At 40.8% G+C, this 26,043-nt stretch overlaps 1 protein-coding gene across 7 annotated transcripts in view; it reads left to right on the top strand.

Moving 5' to 3' along the window:
* The window catches only part of cobl (cordon-bleu WH2 repeat protein), a 352,002-nt gene that overhangs the window by 111,624 nt on the left and 214,335 nt on the right, over positions 1-26,043 (top strand). For all 7 annotated transcript variants that reach the window (XR_009644700.1, XM_060824844.1, XM_060824845.1 and 4 more), the window contains one exon: positions 16,538-16,732. Coding sequence is in view for 6 of the 7 variants with exons in the window: in XM_060824844.1 (XP_060680827.1) it covers positions 16,538-16,732 (195 nt within the window). In the remaining variant the exon portion in view is untranslated. The remainder of the gene's footprint in view (positions 1-16,537; positions 16,733-26,043) is intronic.

Here is a 26,043-nt window from a genome sequence, read left to right as displayed (position 1 = left end):
GGAAATAGTTTGGATATGGCTGTTGACAATAAGAGCAAGACATATTGAAGTATCGTTATATAACATCATTAGTGCAGATATGACTGAGATGAAGAAACAGAGTGAAATGGAGTCCTTCCTGGAAGCAGCTTGTCAAGTAGTGTAACTGGTGTAACACGTGGAAGCTGGCCTAAGTATGGTAGTCATAGATTTATAATGAATATTAGTAGACTGCCTATCTCTGGAAATGGAGTCAGAGATGAAGGAAGTCAATCAGGACTTGTGCTGCTGTCATTTTGTATAGCGATAAGGTTCGCAAGTTTGTATTTGAATATTAGGTGAGAGCATGATTAACTGTGAAGCTCGCATTGTCAAATCGCCTTCTTGCGGTCACTGCCCAGGCTCCTGCGTGAAGGAGGGATGTTGCACCGAACCAAAACCCTAATCGAGTATCAGGAGATGGGGAGAAAATTTGTCTTGCATAAACTTAACACTAGGATATAAAAACTTTTATTGTTCATTGTATTCTAACAAAAGTGAGTCAGAAGTCAAGAGTCAGAATACAGGTATTTTAAGGTAGAATTTGTTGATGGTTAATACAGTATGTAATTCAACATAAAGCATGATGGTAGAAACTTTCAAACAGATTCTTAGATGTACTAAATATGTTTTTGTTGCTAAGTTTATCTTTTTACATTTTACCTATCCTTTGTTGCAAAGATTCAGCGAACAGTAAATGTTCAAATTATTTCGATCTATTGCTTTACTCAGGGCGATGAATGACTACATAGAGAACAAATTAGAAATGTTTGAGGAAGCATTTCTTGGCAGTGGCCTAATTTTGTAATTGGAGCTGCTTTGAACAATAGAAGCAGCTTGTACAATCCAGCTGCCAATGCTGTGCCATAATCAGCACAGTGACCTAGATTTCAAATGAACTTAAATATAGAGAGCTATGCTTATTTTGTAATGTCATACATGAAATGCTTAATTCACCTTTTCCCCACTGTCTGTCCACCACCTACAAGGCATAGATGAGGAGTGTGATAGAATACTCCTCACTTGCTTGGATTTATGTGGCTGCAATGCCATTCAAGAAGCTTGACATAATCCTACTCGACTGAAACTCCACCATCTGGTTTAACATTTGCTCCCTTCAACATTGATGCCCAGTGTTAGCAGGGTAAGCACTAATAAGATGCACTGCAATTACTTGCAAACACTTCTTCCACAGGCGCTTCAAAACCTTTGATCTTTACGACCTAGCAGAGTGGGTTTGTCAAATATATACCATCAACTGCCTTTTCTCCTCTAAACCATATTTTCATTTCTTTACCACTGCTGAGTGAAAAACCTGCAACTTCCTTAGAGGTCTACAGCACTGAAAAGGCCCTCAAGTCCATTGAGTCTAAGCTGGCCAAATACAACCACCAAATTATTCTAATCCTATTTCCAGCACTTGACCCATAATCTTGTATAGTAAAAACAATGACTGCAGATGCTGGAAACCAGATTCTGGATTAGTGGTGCTGGTAGAGCATAACAGTTCAGGCAGCATCCAAGGAGCAGCGAAATCGACGTTCCGGGCAAAAGCCCTTCATCAGGAATAAGGGCAGCAGTTCAGGCAGCGTCCAAGGAGCAGCGAAATCGACGTTTCGGGCAAAAGCCCTTCATCAGGAATAAGGGCAGACCTCTCTGCCCTTATTCCTGATGAAGGGCTTTTGCCCGGAACGTCGATTTCGCTGCTCCTTGGACGCTGCCTGAACTGCTGTGCTCTGCCAGCACCACTAATCCAGAACCTGGTTTCCAGCATCTGCAGTCATTGTTTTTACCTTGTTGATTTTAACCCTACTGCGAATCCTCTTGCAAGGATGCCTGCCTTGAAGAAGTTTTCCTGCTCTCTCTAAAGGAATCTCAGGGAGTCCCTCTCCCACTGCAACTCCCAGATCATTTCCTCTGCCCTGAAGCTCTTCAACCATGTCGTGAAACAAACTTGCTACTTTCTCCCCACCCCCACCCTCCTCTAGCTTATCTCTCCACGCTTCAGGCTCTCTGCCCTTATTCCTGTTGAAGGGCTTTTGCCCGAAACGTCGATTTTGCTGCTCCTTGGATGTTGCCTGGCTCTGCCAGCACCACTAGTCCAGGACCATAGTCTTGTATGACTTGACACAACACCACAGGTGTATATCTAGATGCTATGAGTGTTTCAGCCTCTAATGTCCTTGCAGGCAGCGAGAGCCTGATTCCTACCATGTACTGGGTGAAAAGCATTTTCCTCCCACCGCCTTTAAATCTCCTGTGCCTTCTCTTAAATCTATGCCCCTTGGTTGTTAATCTCTTCACCAAGGAGAAAGCTACTTCCTGACCAGCCTGTCTGTGCCTCTTTTAACTTATTTTATACATCTCAGTCATATCCCCCTTTAGTCTTCTCCAGAGGAAATAACCTCAGTTTATCCAATCTTGCTGCATAACTAAAACTCTCCAGTCCAGGCACCGTCCTGATAAAACTCCTCGGCAACCTTTTCTGGTGCAATCATTTCCCTCCTATAATATAGATTCCAGAACTGTAATGAAACAGCTGTTGTTGACTATTTCTACACCCCAAGGGCTTTAGCAGTTCAAGAAGGCAACTCACCACCAATTCTCAAAAGTAATTAGGGATGGGCAATAAATGCGAGTAAAACCCACATCCAACGAACAAGTTTTAAAAAATTGACAGATCTTTTGTGTTCTGCATCACAACTATTTGCCAACTATCCATTCATTTCTGTAGTCTTGTATATTAGCATGAATTTATTTTTATTGATAATTTGTTTCTGCCTCATCGCTGACATGATTAAATTGACCTATTTATTGAAATCTCCTTTCCTATTTCAAAGTTTGATGTTGCTCCTGCAAAGGATGTAATCTCATGGTGTTTATCTGAAATGAATTTGGAATTTGCAAAGTAAATTATACAGTTGAATGCACAGCCACCTAAACTTGGGACTTTTCACTAGCTGCCATGTTCACATTCCAGAGTAACCTTCCGGAGTTGCCATCACTAGACTCGACACTCTGCCAAAATTGTTTGGGGATGAGAATGCACTAGAAGATGGCATGCTAGCCTGTTACATGATTTTTCCTGTATGTCTGGCTCTAAACCTGGCTCCACCTCTTATGTCTTAGCTTTTGAAATATTATGATGTCAAATTGATTTGCTTTCTCAAGTCCAAATTCCAACGTTTTCTAGCAACAGTAGCGGTGACAGCTTCAAGGACACTTGCCATGGCTATACGTTGCAAGGATCATCATCGCTGATTGGTGAGACAATTCACCTAGCATATTTCTCAATGCTCTATTATGCATTGTCAAGCCTGACTCTGCCCCCTTCCCCACTTCTACAGTTTGCATTAATTTCAGCAAGTAGCTGTCACATTAAGCAATCATTCCCCTTCATGTGTGTAATTACAGTATTAATCCTGAGACGTGACAGCATATTTCTGCAGTATGTTGAGAATGTATGAATTACATTTTCACAGTGTTTAATGCCAGGATATATATTTCATTCGTTGTACGGCCATTCTTCATGTGTGAATATTGCTATACTATTTGCCTGTATGCGGATTGACAAATGAGTCTGACCTTCTGGCTGGATATTAGTGATGAGGATTAAGAAATCCTGCCCGATTTCCAATCTTTAAGGCAAGCGTAGAGCTCTTGTCTTTGCTCTGATTAAATTAACTTATTGCAAATCAAAAATTGTACTCATCGTCTTCTTTTTCCATGTAACACAGTTAAAGAGTCCTTATTTCACCTTTATTCATAAAACTGAATTGTGAATAATGTTAATCATTGTTGGATCCAATTTGTTATTGATGTAGGAGTATGTTTTGAGATTCAGGTACAGATTCAGGAAAGAAGCACTGTGAGATTCTTGAGCAGATTGACATAGGGAGTGAGGAGATTTTGGTGGGTTTAAGAGTGGACAAATCTCCAGGTCCAGATGAGTTTATTCCAGCTTGCTATAAGAGGCAAGGGAGGAAATTACATAGGCTGTGACCCAACATTTTAATTCCTTACTGGCTGCAGGGCTTGTATCAGGAGACTGGAGGACAGCTGATGTTGCTTTTCAAGAAGGGTGATAGAGTTAAACCAGGGATTATAAACCAGTTAATCTCTTATCAGTAGTCAGAAAACTATTGGAGAAAAGTCTAAAAGCAAGAATTAATCACAGCTTGGAGAGGCAAAGTTTCATCAGGGATGGTCAGCATGGCTTTGTGAGAGGAAGGCCTGGCGCAGTGCAGTTTGAATAGTTTATATGGATGTTACATAAAAAGACATTATTGACAAGATCCTACATGGGAGACAAACAAACTAGGTAAAAGCACATAGAATAATGTCGTGCTGAAAAAACACAGCAGGCCAGGCAGTATCCGAGGAGCAGGAGAATTGACATTTCGGGCATAAGCCCTTCTTCAGGAAAATTGCCTGAAAGGTCGATTCTCCTGCTCCTTGGATACTGCCGGCCTGCTGTGTTTTTCCAGCACGACATTTTTCAACTCTGGTACTCCAGTATCTGCAGTCCTCACTTTCTCCTAAAAGCGCATAGAATCCAAGGTACTTGGCAAGATGGATCCAAGATTGGTTTTGTGGTGAAGGATTAACGTTGGTGGTACAGGGTTGTTTGTATGATTGGAAGCCAATGTCCAGTGATTTTTTTTTGTATTTATTCATTCATGGGATGAGGGCGTCGCTGGCTGGGTGAGCATTTATTGCCCATCCCAAAGGGTAGTTAAGAGTCAATCACAATGCTGTGGTCTGGAGTCACGTGTAAGCCTGTCCAGGTAAAAATGGCAGTTTCCTTCCTGAGAGGAAATTAGTGTATTGTAGAGATCAGTGCTGGCTCTCTCATTCTTTGTGATCCACATAAATGATATATGTACAAATATTGTGGGGGATGATAAGTAAGTTTGTGGATGATGGAAAGATTGGCCAGGTGATTAATAATAAGGAAGATGGTCTAATGTTACAAGAATATATGGATAGATTGATCAAATGGGCAGTTCAGTGGCAAATTTTATTGAACAATGAAAAGTGTGACGTGACACAGTTTGGAAGAAGTAACAAGACAAGGGAGTACTCAATGAATGGCAGAATACTGGGAGACTCAGTGTAATAGAAGGATTTTGGGATGCTTGTCCACAAATCACTCAGAGCAGCACATGGGACACTTGCTACTCACTTGCTATTGATTATAAATGCAGGGAGATTATGTAGAAAATGCAAAACTTTGGGTAGGCCACAGCTGGAATACTGTGCATATTTCTGGTCACTGTACAATAGGAAGGATAAGATTGCATTGAAGGGAGTTCAGAGGAGATTAATTGGGATGTTGCCTGATAGAGTATCTTAGCTATAAAGAGAGGTGAGATAAGTGTAGGTTGTTTTGTTAAGAGCAGACAAGACTGAGGGGAAACATGTTGAGGAGTTTGGGCAGAATGGATAGGAACCAACTATTCCCCTTCATTGATTAGTCAGTAACAGGAGGGGAGTAATTTTCAGGCAAAAGGCAGGAGATTTAGCAAGGTTGAAGTACCCATTTTTTAACCCAGCAAGTGGTGGGAATCTGGAATGCATTGCCTCGGCGCGTAATAGAGGCAGGAAATCTCACAACCTTTAAAAAATACTTGAATGAGCACTTGACATAACATTCAAAGTTATGACATTCTGGAAAAGGGCCAGCAAACCCAAAATATTAACTCTTATTTTCTTCACAGATGTTACCAGACCTGCTGAGCTTTTTCAATAATTTCTGTTTTTGGTTTTGATTTTTAGCATCCACAGTGTTTTCGATTTTTATTCAAAGCAATAGGTCAGTTACTGGAAAGTGGGAATAATGTAGATAGGTTGGTGCAGACTCAATGGGTGTAAGAAATTTATTAGTATGTGTAGTATTTATCTTCAACTAAAAATGTCAATTGGATGATTCATCTTGGCCTCCTCCATAAGGTCCCCAGTATCACAGTTGCCAGCCTTCAACTAATTTGATTCAACCCATGCTAGAAATAGCCAAATGCATGACATTCTGCAAATGGGCCCTGACAACATTTTCCCTCCAGTTGGCGGGTGGCTTTGATTTGCCAGTGGAGGAGGCCCAGGACTTGCATGTACTTAAGGAAGTGGGAGGGGTAGTTGAAGTGGTCAGCCACAGGGTTGTTTGGTGTGTGTTCCCAGAGATGTTCCCTGAAATGCTCTGCGAGTTGGTGTCCAGTTGGTGTAGAGGAAACCATATCAAGATCAACAGATGCAGTAGATGAGGTGGGTGAATATGCAAGAAAATCTCTGCTGGATGTGAAAAGATCCTTTCGGGCTTTGGGTGGAGGTATCTTTGTTGGGAGTGGATGGGGGGTGGTGGTTTCTAGGACGGAGGTGTGGGAAATGGAGGATCTGTTCGCCGAGCTGGGAGTTTTTGTTGCAAACGTTTCGTCTCCTTTCTAGGTGACAGTGGATGAGTGCCACTGATTCTATCAACAAATACATCGACCTGGACCCAATATACCGGCCACTGCAATGGACAGCAACTGACAACTGGAAGCGGCAGAGACAAGCCACTATAAATGCCGAAGGAAACATGACAGAAGCGCTTCACAGGAGGCTCCCAAGCACTGAGGATGTCACCTAGAAAGGAGACGAAACGTTTGCAACAAAAACTCCCAGCTCGGCGAACAGAACCACAACAACGAGCACCCAAGCTACAAATCTTCTCCCAAACTTTGGAAATGGAGGAAATGCGTAGGAGAGCATTGTTGATTATGTGGGAGAGGAAATTGTGTTCACTGAAATAGGAAGACACTTGGGATGTCCTGGAGTGGAATTGCTCCTCCTCGGGGCAGATACAGCTGGAGGAACTGGGAGTAAGGGATCACATTTTTACAGGGGATTGGGCGGAGGTATAGTTGAGTACACTCCTCCCACCCCCCTATTCATCTGTCATACCCCCCTCCGCATTCCTTATGCCTGAAACGTTGACTCTCCTGCTCCTTGGACGCTGTTTGACCTGCTGTGCTTTTCCAATGCAACTCTTTTTGACTCTGACTCTCCAGCATCTGCAGTCCTCACTTCCTCCTGACAACATTCTGCCAATTGTACTGAAGACTTGTGCTCCAGAAATAATTATACACTTTGGCAAATTGTTCCAATACTGTTACAGCACTGGTATCTACCTGACAGCATGAAAAGTTGCCTGTATTTGTCCTCCTAACAAAAGCAGGGCACATAGAACCTGGCCAGTTGCTATCCTATTAGTCCACTTTTGAGTGTTAGCAAAATGATAGGTGTCATCGACATTGCAATCACGTGGCGTTTGCAAAGCAATAACCTCTTCAGTGACAGTTAATTTGCTTTCTGCCTAACCCACTTGATAGCCCTGGATGAGCAGTGCCCAGATCTCTTAGTGATGCCTGACCCTATTAGTCCTATCTCCTTGACTGGCCACTGTGACACCATGGCACATCCCTCAGGTTGTAGAATCACAAATGCTTGATCATGACCAATCCCTTGGACTTGTGTGGAAGGCTGCCCTTTGCTTACCGTGACGGGACCCCCTGACTGATGATGCCTTTGTGCACCTCAGTGAGGTCTAATCTCTGACTGCTTGCTTGCTGCACTTGAAGTGTGTTTGCAATGTAAACTGCTGGCACGTGGTGCGATTGTGAGGACTGCTGACCAGCAAGGCAAGCTTGTGATTGTGTTAATTGGCACTGTAAGACAGGGTAGGGAGACTCAGAATATCCATGGCAGCGCTACGTGAGTGAAGAAAGCAAATTAACTGAGATGCAGCTTGGTCCAATCTGTGATCTAAGTGCCTGTCTGTGCACAATGTCCTTGCAGCAGTCTCTCAATGGTGGTTGCCTTTGCATCTTACAATGCAAGCCTGTGCTCCCTGAACAACCTGTAAGTGGATCAGTGAGGGCTTTGTAAAAGTCATGTGTTTGTGGATAAAGGGTGCCTGTGGCTGGTGTCCATGGATCATGCCCTGAGGTATGTTTAGTGCTGAATAACATCGAGGCTCCAAACAACCAACGGTGAACTAAAGTCGGCAGGTACCCGCTCTGACTTCCACATCGAAAATTCTCAATATCTAGCTTGTTCAGCGTGTTTGATAAATAGAAAGCTGAATATTAGTGAGGTGAGTCGGGCCATTAATAAGGTGCTTAATAAGCAGCCATTCTGCTAATTGACAACTTGCCATTTGCTCAGTGAAAATTTAACAAGTGCCATGAGTTGTTCCTAATATCTCTATAGGTCCTTCCAGACTTCTTGTCTGATTCTGCCACACATCTCCTCCCTTTAACCTTTCCCTGAATACCTCCAAAATAATATTTTAATGACTGTTCAATTTGTGTTTTAGTTTGTTTTAAGAGTGACTTGAATTTTAGGCAGCGAGTAAATTACTATGTTCTTATATGTTGCTGAACTTCAAAACTTACAAACATTTATAAATGCTTTTACTTAGGAAGTTAATCTGAGACAAGAGTCATTATTTGAAGGCACTGGTATTGTCTGGAGTGTATAAAGTTAAAAATCACGCAATGTCCAGGTTATAGTCCAACAGGTTTATCTTGAAGCACTAGCTTTCGGGGGGCTGTTCCTTCATCAGGCAGCTGTGGAATATAAAATCGTAAGACACAGAATTTATAGCAAAAGTTTTCAGTGTGATGTAAATGAAATTATATATTGAAAAAGATCTGGATTGTTTGTTAAGTCTTTCATCTTTTAGAATGACTGTGTTGGTTTCAGTTCTTTCATATGTAAATCGCAAAACTTTTTTTAAAAGGTTACATTCTCAAGTGAACTTTAACAATGGGTGTCATGTTGGCCCAGATAATGTATTGAAGGTGTGAGCTTCCCTGTGAGGTGAAATTCTTTATCAATGGTGCTGGAAGAGCACAGCAGTTCAGGCAGTGAGGCTGTCTGACCCACAACAGTCAGACTGATTCTAATCTAAAAAACGGATTTACAGAATCTTACATGGATTTGTGCAGTTTTTCAGCAAAGTAAAATGTAATTCTGCAAGTACAAATTCATCCCACAAATGTATATGCGTATGTGTGTATGTATGTGTGTGGGCTGGGGGGTGGGGGGTGTGGGGGAGCGGTGGTTACAAGTGTCTGTGAGAACATGTATGTGAGTGTAAAAGGTTATAAGTCTATGAGAGGGTGTGTGTGGGAGTGTATGTGTGAGTGTATGAGAGGGGGTCTGCATGCGTGTGTGTATAGGTGTAGGTGTCTATAGGTGTGTCTATCCGTCTGTGTGTGTGTGCAGTGCAATGGGGTCAATTGTAGTGTGACATGAACTCAAGGTTCCGGTTGTTTAATTCAGTGGAACAGGTTTTTGTTCGTCTATCCGTCATCAGTTTTCAGTGGGCAAGTAAACTGAACATAATTCACTAGTACAATTTGAAATTTAAATCCAAAATTAATCTGTCCATCCAGTGTCAAAATGTGTACACATTTGGTGTAAATCCTATTGGAATGCATCTGAGCATAATTGTTTTGAGCTAGGTTGTGTGTATCTGTGTGCTGATACCCGGGAAGCTCTATGCTACTTTAATTCTGTAGTATTGATGCAAATTTGCTTTGCTCCTTGAGGGCTTGAATTGTATATTAAATTGTATTGGTTAACCCCTCTCATCTGTACAGAGGATGTAGTGAATTTTTATAGACAGCATGATTTAATTTCCCATCAGGTTAAAGAACAGAAAGAAATTCATTGCATGAGTTCTTAAATGATTTCAGACATTTAACAGATGCCTTCATATATAAATACAGCATATAAACTGATTCTGAAAAGGCTTGAAAGGCTGAATAGCCTCTTGTAGGCTGATTTCATCTTTTCCATCACCATATCGATTTTTTTTGAGTCTCACCATTAAAGAATGAAAACTTGCACAGATGGCATCATGTGTTAATATTTATGATGTCTTCCAATGTTACAAGGTGAACATTAACAAATAAAGCAAACTTCAGTGAACTACTCAGTTCTTTGAGTAATACAGTGTTTCCATTGTCAGCCATTTTTTCTGAAGTGTTCACCTTGTGGCCTTGGAAGAGTTAGATGCAGCCTACTGGCTTGTCTTTGGTTATAGCTGAGATGCACATGGCGGTCGTCCATGTCAAGGAGATGCTGCTGGGGACACATGCAAAGCCTGCTGCACGAAATGAAGAGTAGACTCCATCACTAACCTTGCTGCATAGCTGATCCCATAATTAGAGGAGCTAGGGATGTCAATAATGCCCCACAAAGGTTGTCAGGTTGCATCTTTTAATGATGCTGCAGCCTTTGGATTGACTCAGAATGGCTGGTGGAGCACAGCTGTGATGGAACTAGCCTATACTCCTAACACATTTGTAGGACTGGATTCATATTCTTGTAGGAAATACTTCTAACACAATTTTGGAATGCTTGCTGCCCCTTACACAACTATTAGCTCAGTCTCTGGATTGCAGATGTTAGAGAGTCAGCGTCGAAAAGTGTGGCGCTGAAGAAGCACTGCAGGCCAGGCAGCATCCAAGGAGCAGGAGAGTTAATGTTTCAGGCATAGGCCCTTCATTACTACTTCTGTCTGCATGCAGGTCGTGAAGTCCCATTTTTATAATTACTCTATGATGTTTAAACCTGTCTGTAATTTTCTTGCAGATTTGTTCCTTTATGTTTTTCCCACTGGTTGGTGATCTGTAAATTGTATCAAACAATATAATTGCACCCTTCTTATTCCTTAGTTCTGACCAGATCAATTTTCTTCTTGGACTATCTGAAATTTTATCTTCCTCCAGTACTGCAATGCTTTCCTTAATGAAAAACACAACTTCTACTGAACACTACGTCACCATAAATATTCAATATCCAGACCTGCCCTTCCTTGAACTTGTATTTATTTTATATGGTCGATTTATTTGTGGGATGTGAGTATCGCTGGCTGGCCAGCATTTGTTGCCTGTACTTAGTTACCCTTGAGAAGATGGTGGTGAGTTGCCTTCTTAAATCACTGCAATCCAGGATAGAGAATAGTAATTTCGTAGATGTAGTCAGAGAAAGGAAGAAAATAATGAAGTTTAAATAAGGGTTATGCCAAATGGGTTGACCTACAATGCCCTTAGGGAAGAAATTCCACGATTTTGACCCAACAATGGTGAGGGAGCGGTGATATATTTCCACTTCATGATGATGAGTGACTTAGTGAGGAACATGCTGGTGGTCGTATTCCCATGTATCTCATGCCGTTGCCCTTCTTAATGGAAGTGGTTGTGGGATTGGAAGGTTCTGTCTGAGGATCTTTGGTGAATTTATGCAGTGCATCTTGTAGATTGTATACACTGCTGCTACTGAGTATTGGTGGAGGAGGGAATGGATGCTACTGCCAATCAAACAGACTGCTTTGTCATGGATTTGTTGTGGATGGTGTCAAGCTTCTTGAGAGTTGTTGCAGTTGCACCCATCCAGGCAAGTGAGGAATATTCCATCCCAATATCAAAATGGTCTCTGTTATCAGTATATCATATTTCAGTTTGGCAATCTATGCCTGTAGTTTGGCAATTTTATTAACTATACTCCATGCATGTGCATTTGGCATAACCCTTATTTAAACTTCATTATTTTCTTCCTTTCTCTGACTACATCTACGAAATTACTATTCTCTATCCTAGATTGCTTCTCCCAGAATTTTTTGTTCACTTCTTACTTTCTGATAGTACCATCTCCTGCTTCCTACACTTTACTGAGTTGATTTTAACCCTTCCCAACAGCATTAGTAAAATTCCCTGCAAGAAATTCAGTCCCTGCTCTGTTCAGGTGTAACCTGTCTGGCTTATACTGGTGCCATCTTCCTCCCTGAGTCAATTCCATGTCCGACGAAAGTAAAAGTGTTTCTCCTGCATCATCTTTCCTCATATTCGTCAGCCTGAAATATTCTTTTTCTGTACTCACTTACATATTATACTGGGAGTAATGCAGAGATTACTTTTTGAGATTTTTGCTTATTTTCTACCTAGCTTCTGAAATTCTGATTGTACGATCACATTCCCCTTCCTACCTATGTAATTGATACCAATGTGAACCATATGCTCTGGCTTTTGTCCTGCCTCAGAACAATGTCCTTCAGGCATTCTGTGATGCCCTTTACACTAGAACCAAAGAGGTGAAGGTGCAAAATTTGGAATTATTTTAGAGTGGTGGACAGGATCAGCAGCTACAGTGCCAAAACATACACAAACAATGATGCATAGTGACTTAAGTAAGAAATGGGAGAGACACAAACAATACATAAGATAACCAAATTAAGAAATAGTAGGTCAATTAACTCACAAGTGGATATGGAACATCAATGTACAGTTCAGAACTACTCTTGCCCACCACCTAGTGACAGGTGAAAAAAACATCCTTGAAATGGATTGTTGGCTGCACTCAGTTGAAGAATAATTGTAGTGCTATTTGTGAGGAAGGAGATGTCTATTTTTGATGGACGCTGACAACAGTGCTCTGGTGCAGACTGCCAACTGCACATGTTCATCTCCAATTAGACTGAGTGCACAATTAAAGCCAATTTAAAAAAAAATAAAAATCTACTTTGTTTAACAGTATTTGTCTTAAGCAATATACTATTCCATTTTAGATATATTTCTCTTTGATTAAATATATTTAAGAGATATTGCTGCAAGTGCACAGGCTCCTGGGTGTCAGCAAATGAAGCCATCTATTTTAAATTATTCAGAACTACTTAAATATGCTCAAGTCACTTGATGTTTAAAATGCTGCATTTTCTTTGGGCATTGTTTTATTTAAATAATAGATGCAAAATGAAATATTCCGTTCAAACAAATACATGCACCAGAAGGATGTCTCAAGTCCTCCATATATTAGTAAACTTCATTCTAAGGGATACATTCTGTTTCTTCGATTGAATTTTTAACATTAACTTTGCAATCTAGTACAGCTGCTTTAACTGGGACTTGATGTTCAACTATTATGATAATGCAAAAATCTGTTTTTTTTGGCATAGTTCTACTAAAAACAACATGGTAAAATTAAATATTTACAGCCTTCATCAAATATTGATATTATGTGAACCGTACAGAAGTACAGAAGAAGTTATAATTCCATTTTCTACATGTTGAAACAGCAGTTAAATTTTGTAAATCAGTGTTTTCATGGTTCTTCTGTACCAGTGACCCTGATATGTCTCAGTGTTCTGATGAAGGGTCACTGGACTTGAAATGTTAACTCTGTTTATGTTTCTACAGATCCTGCCAAACCTATTGAGTTTCACTCGCACTTTTTTGTTTTTGATCTAATTTATATTTCCTGTTTTATCCTTAATTGTCTTCGGAGGAATTTTTCATTCTGTTTGATTGAAGAGCTTGGCTAACTTGATATCGTCAACTAACACAGATCCCCTATTGAGGGTTCATTCAGAACAGGTGTTGTCTTTTCTTGAAGTCTTAGTTGAAAAAAATTGCAGATGGGCTTTACATATCCATCTATTGCAAACTTACTTTCACCTGTCGATATACACGTTAGGATTCATACAGTTTTATGCTCTGTAGGATTGTCCTTATCAGCCACATTGCCATTTGCAAACTTGGTGTGGAAATAAAAGGCATCAAAGCTAACCTGCAGGGCAGTGGCTATCATTATCAGATCATTGTTCGTTGTGTGTCATGCAAACTCACAAATTTTCAAATCTGAAAATTTTCCAGTCTGACTCAAATTATCCTGTAAAGGCAATGCATCACAAAAAAAGTTGAACAACTGCTTTAGCAAGCTGTTTCACGCTTCTACTACGTAATGTCTATTCAAGTGGTATTTTCCATTAATATGATGCCGCCAGTGGCCCAGAAACACATCCTGCCTACCATGCAATTGAGCAATATTGTCAATAAATTTCAGTGTTGGTGAGATGCTGGGTATATAGGCCGTATTTCTCATTGTTTGGCCTGATGAGTCAAATAACACTTTCTTTCAGCTGTTCCTACCTCAAAACCAAATTTCTACTGATACGACTGTTGTTGGTGATTGTGATTAGACAGGGGAAGTAATTGGCTGGTTTGAATTTTTCCTGTTTTTGTGGACAGAATCTATGTGGAAAATGTTCCACTTTTTGCTCGCTACATGCCAATTTTGTAGCTGTACTGCAACAGCTTAGCTAGAAGTACAAGGTTTTGAAGTACAAGGCTTCATACTGAAGCCAAGATGTTGTCAAGACTCATAACCTTTACTGTATCCAGAAACACCAGCCATTTCTTGATGTTATTTGAAATGAATTGAATTTGTTGAAGACTATTGGGGAGTCAGGAGTCTCAGGAAGACATTTGGATGAATCATCCACTTGACACTTTTGGCTAAAAATAGTTGCAGATACTTCAACCTTGTCTTTTGCACTGATGTGCCAGGGTTCCCTCATCATAAAGAATAGAGTATATAGATTGTCAAGGCCACTCCTGTTAATTGTTGAATTTTCCATCATTTACAACTGGCTGTAACAAGTCGACAGAGCTTAGATCTGATCTTTTGGTTATAGAGTTATTTAACTGTGACAATTACATGCTGCCTCTACTGAATGGCATACAAGTATCCTGTGTTATAGATTGACCAGGCTAGTGTTTCATTTTTAAGTATACACAGTGCAGCTCCTGACATCCATTCCTGCAATCTTCATTCAGCCAGGATTGATCCCCTAGCTTGATGGTGATGGTAGAGTGAGGTGTATGCCAGGTCTTGACATGGTTGAATATACAGAAGAACCTCGATTATCTGAATGAGATGGGTGGGGAGTATTTTGTTTGGGTAACTGATTGTTTGGATAATTGCTCAGGATACTCGTGGTGGCGACAATAGCAGGAACAGGGTCCTGTGGTGGAGGCAATAGCAGGAACAGGGTCCCGTGGTGGAGGCAATAGCAGGAACTGGGTTGCAGTGGTGGCAGCAATAGTAGGAACAGAGTCCCATGGTGGCAATAGCAGGAACAGGGTCCCGTGGTGGCGGCAATATCGGAACAAGGTCCTGTGGTGGCGGCAATAGCAGGAACAGGGTCCCGTGGCGGCGGCTATAGCAGGAACAGGGTCCCGTGGTGGCAGTAGTAGGAACAGGGTCCCGTGGTGGTGGCAATAACAGGAACAGAGTTCCCGTGATTGTGGCGATAACAGGAACAGAGTTCCTGTGGTGGTGGCAATAACAGGAACGGAGTTCCCGTGGTTGTGGCAAAAACAGGAACAGAGTTCCTGTGGTTGTGGCAATAACAGGAACATAGTATCCGTGTTGGTGGCAATAACAGGAACGGAGTTCCCGTGGTTGTGGCAAAAACAGGAACAGAGTTCCTGTGGTTGTGGCAATAACAGGAACATAGTATCCGTGTTGGTGGCAATAACAGGAACGGAGTTCCCGTAGTTGTGGCAAAAACAGGAACAGAGTTCCTGTGGTTATGGCAATAACAGGAATAGAGTTCCCTTGGTTGTGGCAATAACAGAAAGAGAGTTCCCATGGTTGTGGCAATAACACGAACGAGTTCCCATGGTTGTGGCAATAGCAGGAACAGGGTCCAGTGGTGGCGGCAATAGCAGGAACAGGGTTCCCGTGGCGGTGGCAATAGCAGGCACAGGGTCCCTTGGCGATGGCAATAGCAGGAACAGGGTACCTTAGCGATGGCAATAGCTAGAACAGGGTCCTGTGGTGGTAGCAATAGCAGGAACAGGGTCCCTTGGCAATGGCAATAGCAGGAACAGGGTTCCTGTGGTGGTGGCAATAGCAGGCACAGAGTCCCTTGGCGATGGGAATAGCAGGAACAGGGTACCTTAGCGATGGCAATAACTAGAACAGGGTCCTGTGGTGGCAGCAATAGCAGGAACAGGGTTCCCGTGGTGGTGGCAATAGCAGAAATAGGGTCCCGTGGTGACCCTATTCCTGGTCCCACTGCCAGCCCAGGCTGCCTGCTCTTGCTGTGCTTTTATTTAAATTTAATAACATTTTTATGGGACCTTGAGGTCTTATTCGGATAATCTGAAATTCAGATAATTGATGTTTGGATAACTGAGGTTGTACTCTAATTCTGTAGTGGTCAATCAATGGCTTACAGCATATCATGGATGCCTAGCTTTGAGCTGCTTGAGTGGCATCTTCAACTTTTCCTAAGATTCTTGAGCCAGAGCAAAGTGCAGGCTGCAAACAATCACAGTTCAGAATCCCAAAGGGGCTTGAAGTTTGGACCTTCCTTGCATAGACTGGGGTTTTGTATTAGTTTCAGGCAAAGTATCCATATAATTGGTAATTAATATCAAATATTGTAAAATGTTTTGAAGTTCCATTTGCAACAGGATTGGGCAAAGAAAAGCAGCCTAACTATCACAAGCTGATATGCATGGCATGCTGCCATTGACTGTTGCAAGCAATCAGGTGGATAAAAAACTGTTTGTTGTGTACAGACTTGGTTCATTGCTTGTCAAACAAAAGTGCACGCACATATTACTCTTTTGGAATTTAATTGTACCTGTGATTATTTTAATTTATAAATCAATTGCTTTTTCAGCAGGATGAAAGGTCATGCTCCACTACCACCGCCTCAGCCAGCTCCACGCAAAATCCTCACTGCTACTCAAAATTGTAAAGTTAAACACAAAGATCAGAATCCTGGAGAGATGAAAGAAAATGTTTTGCCTGGAACAGTGGACTTGTTGGTTTTCTTACCAAATGGTGCAGAAAAAACGGTTGAAGTGAGTGGGAGGTAAGTAATGGACAAGAATTACTTCAGTCATTGGGGCTGCAAACTTTGTAAATAAAGTTATAATTAAAATACGGCTTTTGCATTCATGTGGAAATAAATCTTCATTTTGCTGAGTATAGTGTTTGGCTAGCTAAAGGATAAATGTAGGTCATTAAATCATTTGAGCTTCAATTCTTCAAATTGCATAAATTCTCTGTTTCGCAAAGGCTGTTCAACATGTATTATTGGTAAAGACACGTTGGAAATTGTTTATAGCAGTTTGGAGGTTTGAACTAATTGGAAAATTTGAGAGGGTTATAAGTTATTCTTTGTGCAGTACGATTTGTGCTGCAACATATTGGAATTCTGACAAATAACTTTACATGTTTTTTAAGATTCCACGCTCGTTGTGTGCGATGTGCCTTGTTAACCTAATTTGAACAAACTATTTGCAGTAGTTAAAGGACAAAATAAAAACAGTAATAACAGAAATCTGCAGCGGATGAATATTCAGCTGAAAAATACAGGTAGAGTAATAATTGAAGTGAACTCTTTCTTTAGACTAAACATGAAGAAATCAAATAACTGGCATTTAAAATAATGTATACAAAAATTAAAAGTTGAATGAAATAGTTTTTTTTAAACCCCTTTCAGCCTTTCCTACATTATATGGGGTTACCACAATGCTGGATGATTATTTTGTTGTCCACATAATTTTTTAGATTCGCCAGCTAGTCTTGTAGCCTGATGACCTTCCTCCCACTAAAATCTACCACTTATTCAGGGCTGGGAACCATACTTTGGCTGTTCAGGAATCTCTCTTGCTCTTAACACTGACCTTAAATGGAAAGATTTACAGATTGGTAATTAGCCTGCTTGGCTATGTTTTTACACAGCTGTGGCCAGCAAGTCCTGAGGTAGGACTTGAACTTAGAGCTTCTGAGCTGGAGTTAGGCACACTAACACAGCACCACAAGATCTCCTACACATGGCTAAACAGTATTAAACAAGAATTTTAATCATGATCCTAATTATGGTGACTGGCCTTCTTCTCAAACAAAATAATTGCAGGAGAGAGTTGAATGTTTCACCTGAAGAGCAAAGCCTTGCCTGTATTATATTTAGTTTGGGTCATGATGACCCAAATGAAAAGTCATTTCACTGTTTGCTTGTACTAAAATCTGAGCAGCATCCAGTCATGCATTCAGAAGTGCTACATTGCAACCAAGCTAACATTTGTGATTTATAATTTACTATTTAACCTATGGATGATTCTGATTAGGCCTTCAGATTAGTTCAGTGATAACAGGTTGTCTTTGCAGTCAGAGATCATCGGTGTATAGAGATGAACAGCACAGAAACAGGCTCTTCGGTTCAACTCGTCCATGCCGATAAGATATCCTAAATTAATCTAGTCCCTTTTGTCAACAATTGACCCATATCACCCTAAACTCTTTCTATTCATGTACCTATCTAGGTGCTTTTTAAATGTTGAAATTGTGCCAGCCTCCACCACTTCCTATGGCAGCTCATTCCATAATGCACCACCCTCTGTGTGAACAAGCTGCACCTTAGGTCCCTTTTAAATCTTTCCCCTCTCACCTTAAACTTATGCCACCCAGTTCTGGACTCCACCGCCCCCCCCCAACCCCAGGGAAAAGACCAAGATGTGTGATATCTAGAGCTTTAAAGCTGCATTTTCTTACAAGGTGGTTACATCCATTCTTTTACTCTTGTCTGTTTCCTGCATCATGTGCTGTAAGTTCATACAATAATTTTTACTGCAGGAATATAAACAAGATACTTGCTCCGAAGTCATATATATGTCGAAATGCAATTCAGGCTGTTGTCAGATTGCCAGCTGGCTGATCTCTTTGTTGCCAAGAAACCACATTATTGCCACTCGTGATGAAAAAGCTTTTTGGGTTGTGGAGTTCACGAGTTTAAAAGGTGCAGTTGAAGCAGCCTTGGTGAATAATGACAGCACAACTTGTAGGTGGTAAACGTTGCAGCCATATTGTGTCAGTGTGAGAGGACTGAATTTTGAAAGTGATGGAAAGGATGCCAATAAAGTCGGCTGGTTTGTCCCGGATGTTGTTGAGCTTCAAGGTTTTATCCTTTCTACTGGTTGAGGAATCTAAAATATGAGGGCACGCTCAGGCTTAGAGGACAATCACTTAGAACTGAGGGGAGTTACAAGTTTTTCACAAATACTGTTGTGAGTCTCATGCATTTACCATTGCAGTGTTGTAGATACTTCATCTCTGTGTATGTTCAAAACTGAGTTAGACAGATGTTTAATCTCTTGGAGTCAAGGGATATGGACAGTGAATTTGAGGCATAAGGTCAGCCATAATTATACATTTTTAAAATTTAACCTGTTTTTCTAATTGACCTATTCAGAGATATTATTACACACACTGAGTGATGTTACAGGCTTCAATGCCATACTGTCTACTTCTTCTTCTGGCTTAACTTCCTTTGTTCCAATGTATACTCTCCTTTTTATACAGCTGCTATGATCTAGCTTCATGCCCTTTTTTCTTCAACACTGTGAAATGATGCATGCAATAAGGAACTGCAACTGAATTCACCCTATTTTCTTTGTTTTCTCTTTAATCTTGGACATAGGCAAAACAATATTTCAGTGATGAGATTTTAAAAAAATTACTTTCAGTGAATAGAAAGGTATTTTTGAAGCCACAGGGATGATTCCAGGTTGGTGTATTGCTTTCCTGATATTGGGATAAAGAATGTTATGGAACAATTGCAGAGGACTGTAAAAGGGAGAGTAAATAGGGCAGAACCTCAAAAGGTAGGAACTGCTGGATAATGCATTGCCACTCACTATGAGTACAGAAACAGAAACATAAAGCAGATATTTGAGTGGCTGGAAAACTGATGCAGGACAAGGGAAATTTAGATTGCTGAACATTGGGACTGGTTCTGCGACAGGCAGAACCTGTACATGCTGAATGGGTTACATCTTAATATAGAATCACGGATTTATTATGGTACAGGAGGAGGCCATTTGATCTATCATGCCTGCATTCGCTTGGACATTTTGACTTAGTGTTATCACCATACTTCTCTCTATAACCCTACTTTGATTATTTGACTGGAAACATGCAATGCCAAAATGAGTGCCTCACTTGACCCTACCTCCACCACACTTCCACGCAGCATTTTCCAAACCTGGACCACACGTTGTGTGAAACATATTTTGCTCAACTGGATTTAATTCTTTTGCAAAACACATCACACCTGTGCTCTCTGTTTCTTTATGAGTCGGAACAGTTTCTCCCTATCTACAGGGGAACCTCAATTATCTGAACTTGATGAGTGGGCACTATTTCGTTTGGATAATTGATCATTCGGTTAATTGATCAAATGCTTTTCCTCTGGGACTTGGAGCTTTTAAAGTCTGCTCCCCATTTAGGAGACTGCAGCAGCACACAACATGCAAGCCCTGCCCCCAACTCCGTTCAACATCGTCCCTGTCCCCAACACGGGCCCCCGCCCACAACCCTGCCTCCAACATCGCTCGTTCGCAATCCTGGGCAACACAGCCCCCTGCCCCCCCCCACTCACATGCAACACTGCCCCCCCCCCACCCCCAACATCGCCCCCGGACCTCGCTCCTGTGCAACACCGCCCCCAACACCCCCCCACAACCACAACCATGTCCAACACTGTTTCCGCCCCCAACATCCCCTTGTCCCCAACTCCATGCAACACTGCCCCCCTCCTCCAACAACCCTGCCCAACACCGCTCCCCTGCTCTGAACCCCGTCCAACACTGCCCCCTGCCCCCAACCCTGTCCAACACCGCCCGCCCCCAACCCCATGCTACCCACTCCCAACCCCGTCCAATACTGCCCCTACCCCCAACATCCCATCTGCTCCCGACCCCGAGCAACACCCCATCCAACCCCATAGACACCCGCCCCCTTACTGGGGCAACTGGACTGGACTCCCAACAACCATACTACTGCAGCTGCCTTTGTGGCTCCAAATGGTCTCCAAATAGCACACACACACGTAACCACAGCCACACATACAACTTTTTACTACAACTGTTTGACAGGTTCCACCTTTGCCCTATACAGGACAATGTTGGAGAGATTAAGTGGGGGGGTGGTGGGGGGAGGTGTTAAGGCACACCCCTCTGTAGAACTCCAGGGAAAGTGTGGGAAGAGAGAGAAAGGGCGGGCAGACAGTCAGTTGGAGACGGTGCCTGTTTAATCACTGTAAACAAAAGAGTGATCACTGTTGGAAACACGTCTTTGGTGTAATGTTTCCATCGGGACCTTGAGATCTCCTTTGGATAATCAGATTTTTGGATAATTGCGATTCGGATAATCGAGTTTCCTTTGTAATCTGTCCAGACCTGTCATGATTTTGAAACTTTCCATCAAATCTCCATTTTTCTCGAAGGAAAACAATGCCAACTTCATTAAGGTATATGAAATTATGATGGTGCCTAGCTGGAGTAGATAGGGGGTCCCTGTTTCACTTAGGAAATGGCCAATAACCAGGGAACAGGTATTTAAAAAATGTGAAGGAAAGATTGATGAGGATTTGAGGAGTAATATTGATTCTCATTCACAAGATGCTCATTTAACACATTCTCTATGTACACCATTCTTCCTGAGTTTCTCTCTCAAAATCCAATAATACTAGTGTCAGAGTGCTTAGTGACAAGTTTAAGTCTGTGATTTAATAGTATACACACAGGTTCTAGGGTTTTGATCTTTCAGCACTAAACTCTTTTGATGAGAATGATTTAAAACTGTGCAAAATTCTCAATTGGAATATGTCACTGGATATACTCGAGTAATAATTGATCTCATATAAAAGTAAACCCCCCTATTTTTGGCCAAAAAGTCTGAAATTTTCCATATGTTTGCTAGAAGAAAATTACAATTTAGTCCTATGCAAACAAAAAAAATGTTTACGCCTTATACCTTTATTAAATTATCCAGAAGCATGAGGAGCCTATTATTCCCATTGTTTTCTGTACAACAGTGCCTTGGCTAATCAGAGCTGAAAATGTGTTGCTGGAAAAGCATTTTTCCAGCAACACATTTTCAGCCCTGATCTCCAGCATCTGCAGACCTCACTTTCTCCTTGGCTAATCAGAGTCAGCTTATTAACCAATCCTGTTTGAAATGTGTCACTCTTGCATTTGTCATGACGACTGCAAGATGAAAGCTTTAATGAGATAGATCTCTCTCAGCTGTACAAGCCAGTTTGCGGTAATTATAGAGACAGTTCTCTTCTGTTCACTTCTCACATGAATCCTTCTGGACTGTTTCCTACCCATCTGTGAAGGCATACCACCAGTCATCCATGAGTTTAACAAATCCTAGAAAAATGTTTCGTGTCAGTGCAAGGAGGTCAGCATGACTTTACAGTTGCCAAATGCCTTGGACTTCATCAACCATTAAGTACTTTGGAAAGTCTTCCAGAGATACTCACCCTGCTACTGTTGCATGATAATATTGACTCAACAGAAACTTTTCAAAACTCAACAGATTGAGATCCAAGACTAAAGTGTTTCTCAAGCACATCCAAGACTGACAATTAGTGACTACTAAGCACCCATACCAAACCACAAGCAACATTCAGATCATTCTTGAATTTTCAACTCCACATAGTAAAGCTTTGGTTTCTCCTACAACATCAACAAGATCAAAACTCTCCTCTGGCCCTCCCTACAAAATTCTATAACTTCGGCTTTTATTGCCGATCAAGAATTTTTAGAAGTTCTTGGACATTTTCCATGTCACAGCAGCTACCTTTCTCTAAAGGTTACCATTAAAATAGAGATCCAACACAGAATCAACTGTACAAGTGAACACTTTCAAAAATCGAATGATAACACCTTCTCTACAAGAGGATAAGATTTTCATTTACGATGCAGTTATTGTCAGTATCCTTCTATATGACAGTGAGGTTTGGCCTCAAACCTGCACGTACAGATTTATACTTTGGGATCTCAGCAGCTGATCAAAGGCAAGTGGGAAGACAAATGATCTAATGTAACATCCTGACTGAAGTCAATCTGTTCAGATTTGCAAAGATGATCATGTGAAATCATCTCCAATGATCTGGATACTGCATCTGCATGTGAATTAAATTGGTTTCTGAAACGGATCTTCTTTTCACAACTTAATAATTGTTCTGAGTCTCAATGAGAGCAGAGAAAATATTATATGGATCTATTAAAGGTCTGATTGAAAAGTGATAGTTTAACATTACTGTAGAGAAACTTGCCAAGAGTCATGACGTATTGGATAAGGTGCCCCCATAAACTGGAATGTGTCAGATACTGACTACATAAACTCTGCTGTAAAGAAGTGACAGAAGTAGGAGAGAAATCAGAACTTGAGATCAAGTGATCCCAAACCCCTGCTGCCATCCTTTCAAAGTAACGTTTATCCTCGCTGCCTGAAGAACTCTGGCTCCAGCCTTAACTCACTGAGACATCCAGGACACTCAAACCATGGTGCCTGGCAGACACCATCTCACATTGAGAGTTTGAACATGATGTAATAAGCACTTGCCATGGGGTATGAGACTAGAGCTGGAAAATAGGATGAAAGAAGGTTGCATTTCGTAGGCTGGAGTCTACACAATAAGTTCAGTGGTTGCTGTATACTGGGAATTTACTGTTTCAATGAACCAAGGTGCATATGTACTGCCACTGTTTCCCCCTTAGTCCATTGTAAATGATCTATATTTATATAGCCTTGCATATATAAAAATGTTCCCAAAAAGAACCTTCTCAGATTCCAAATTTACTACTTCAAGTTTATTTTTCTTTGAATCTTTAAATGTTTTTATTTAACCATTCTATGATACTTTCAACTCAGTTCACGGATATGTAAGTTTCAGCACAGTTCATACTTCAATGTGCTCCCTACCAAGTTTGCAACATAAAAATGTAATAAATTAGTAAAATATCATCGTACATGAAAGAATAGAGAGGAAAGCACAACTGACTTGTTCAAAATAACCACATGAAACTGCTAAATATCATTGTTAAAGAGTTTGACTATTCATCTTTTGAAGCATTTTATTGTTCTCTGATGTTCTTTAGTCTGACGTATTTCCAAATAAATTATCCCTAGTTATTCAATATGGAAGTTATGTTTTATGCTTTGTTTTTATGTGGCACTTTAAATGTTTGTGTTCTCAGAATTAAATTTTACAGACTCTTGAGTTGCTATCACCATGATGTTAAGAAGGCAAGACAAAACAATGTGTGACTTCCACCCTGAATGGAGACATAGAGTCATAGAGATGTACAGCTTGGAAACAGACCTTTCTGTCTAGCATGTCCACGCTGACCAGATATCCCAAGATATCCCAACCCAATCTAGTCCCACCTGTCAGTGTTGTTTGCATGTGAAGAATCAAAATTTAATTCACTTTTGGCACACATCAGTTGTTCTCATCTTTTCATGTAGGTCTCTGACTCTCTCTCTTTACGTATTTCAATGTTACAAAGTATTTATGAAAATTCCACAGATATGAGGTCAGATTCTGTTGAAAATACTTGACCATATTCAAATTTGTGGAAATTGTATAATGTTTGTCCATTTTCTGTAACTGAAGGAAATCTAGCAACCGTAGCTTGTAGTAGCACAATTCTTGTGCTGCAGTATTGTATTGTTAGAACATCTTGGACCTCAGTCTGTTGCCTTAGGATCTTAGCTTTTAATATCATCAAAGCCCAGATTATATGCTTGTAAAATGATATTTATAAAGGATATGTAGGTCTTTGCACAGACTTTGGTAGAACTGTTTGATTAAATAGCAATGAGAACATGGTGAGTGGGAATTTGGTGCAGGTCTGGAAGTTTTGTTACATATTTTAAATCAAACTATTAGTTAATAATATTATGCATTATTTTTAATCAAAAGGCAGTCGCAAATGTATAAATCATCCAAGTAATGGATTAAACATAGGGGGTGGCATCAAAATTAACCAGATGTAGGGCAGTAACTTAAAGATTTTTGAATTACATGAAGTAAAACTCTGATATGCATTGGACCCTTAATAAGAAAAGCGTTCTATCTAGATGCATCATAACTGTCCTCCCCAAGAGCACAAGAAATTACAGAGAGTTGTGAATGCAGCTCAGTCCATCATGCAAAGCAGCCTTCCTCTCACTGACTCCATCTACACTTCCCGCTGCCTCAGGAAAGTAGCCAACATAATCAAATACCCCTCCATCCCGGTTATGCCAGGATATTATTTTCCACCCTCTTCCATCAGGCAAAGGATACAAACTTTTGAAAACACCAGCAGAAGATCAACTTCTTCCCTTCTGCTACCAGACTTATGAACGGACCTCTCATATATTAGAGTTGATCTTTCTCTGCACTTTAGCTGTAACACTATATTCATCATTTTGTACTGTTAGCCTGATGTATTTATGTAGGTTTATGCATGATTTGACTAGATAGCATGCACAACAATATTTTTCACTGTATATTGGGACATGTGACAATAATAAATCAAATCAAAGATATGATGGACTGAATTTTACCAGAATTCGGCTAAGTATCAATTTTGGTGAGTTTCATGGCAGGTTTCTATCTGTGAACCCTAGAGTTTTCTCACACTGTTCTCCACAGCTAATTTCATTAGCTACGCACCACATCTCTATGATGTTCTGCTTCTCGTACCTTCCCTCTTCCAGGCACTGCTGCTATTTTTCAAGCCCACCCGTGCACCCACCCAGCACTATCAAACATGTTTTCTGCACAGATAGTAGAAGTGAACCAAAGATTTGCACTCTCATGGCATTGGCTGACACTTCATTGCAAATGTAAGTTCACATTCATATATGTATTGCTATTAAGAACCAAGCTGTGCAGGTTTTCCATCCTTATCATCATCCCATTTTAATGGACAGGGGAATGTGTGTGGATGTTGTTTTTAAGCATTTGGTAAAATCCCACATAAGAGACTGCAAACCAAGGTAGAAGCCCATGGAATTGATGGCAAATTATGGATATGGCTAGGAAAGTGATTGAGTGGCAAATGAGAGAAAATGGGGATAATGGTCAGGTTGAGAAGGCGTGGCCAGTGGTGTTCTACAAGGATCTGTGTTAAGCCTTTAACTTTTTACATTATTTATTAATGACTTAGATAATGGCATAGCATGTCGCATATCCAAATTTGCTGATGACATGAAGTTAGGTGGCATTGTAGACAGTGTAGATAATAGCATAAAATACAAAGAGATATTGATACACTAGGTGAATGGACAAAACGCCTATAAGGTCACCCTTCAACCTCCGCTGCTCCAGAGAAA

The sequence above is a fragment of the Hemiscyllium ocellatum genome, chromosome 5 (assembly GCF_020745735.1).
Source record: "Hemiscyllium ocellatum isolate sHemOce1 chromosome 5, sHemOce1.pat.X.cur, whole genome shotgun sequence".
NCBI lineage: Eukaryota > Metazoa > Chordata > Chondrichthyes > Orectolobiformes > Hemiscylliidae > Hemiscyllium > Hemiscyllium ocellatum.
The sequence above is the reverse complement of the archived record's forward strand: the minus strand, read 5'-3'. Positions and strand labels throughout refer to the sequence as shown.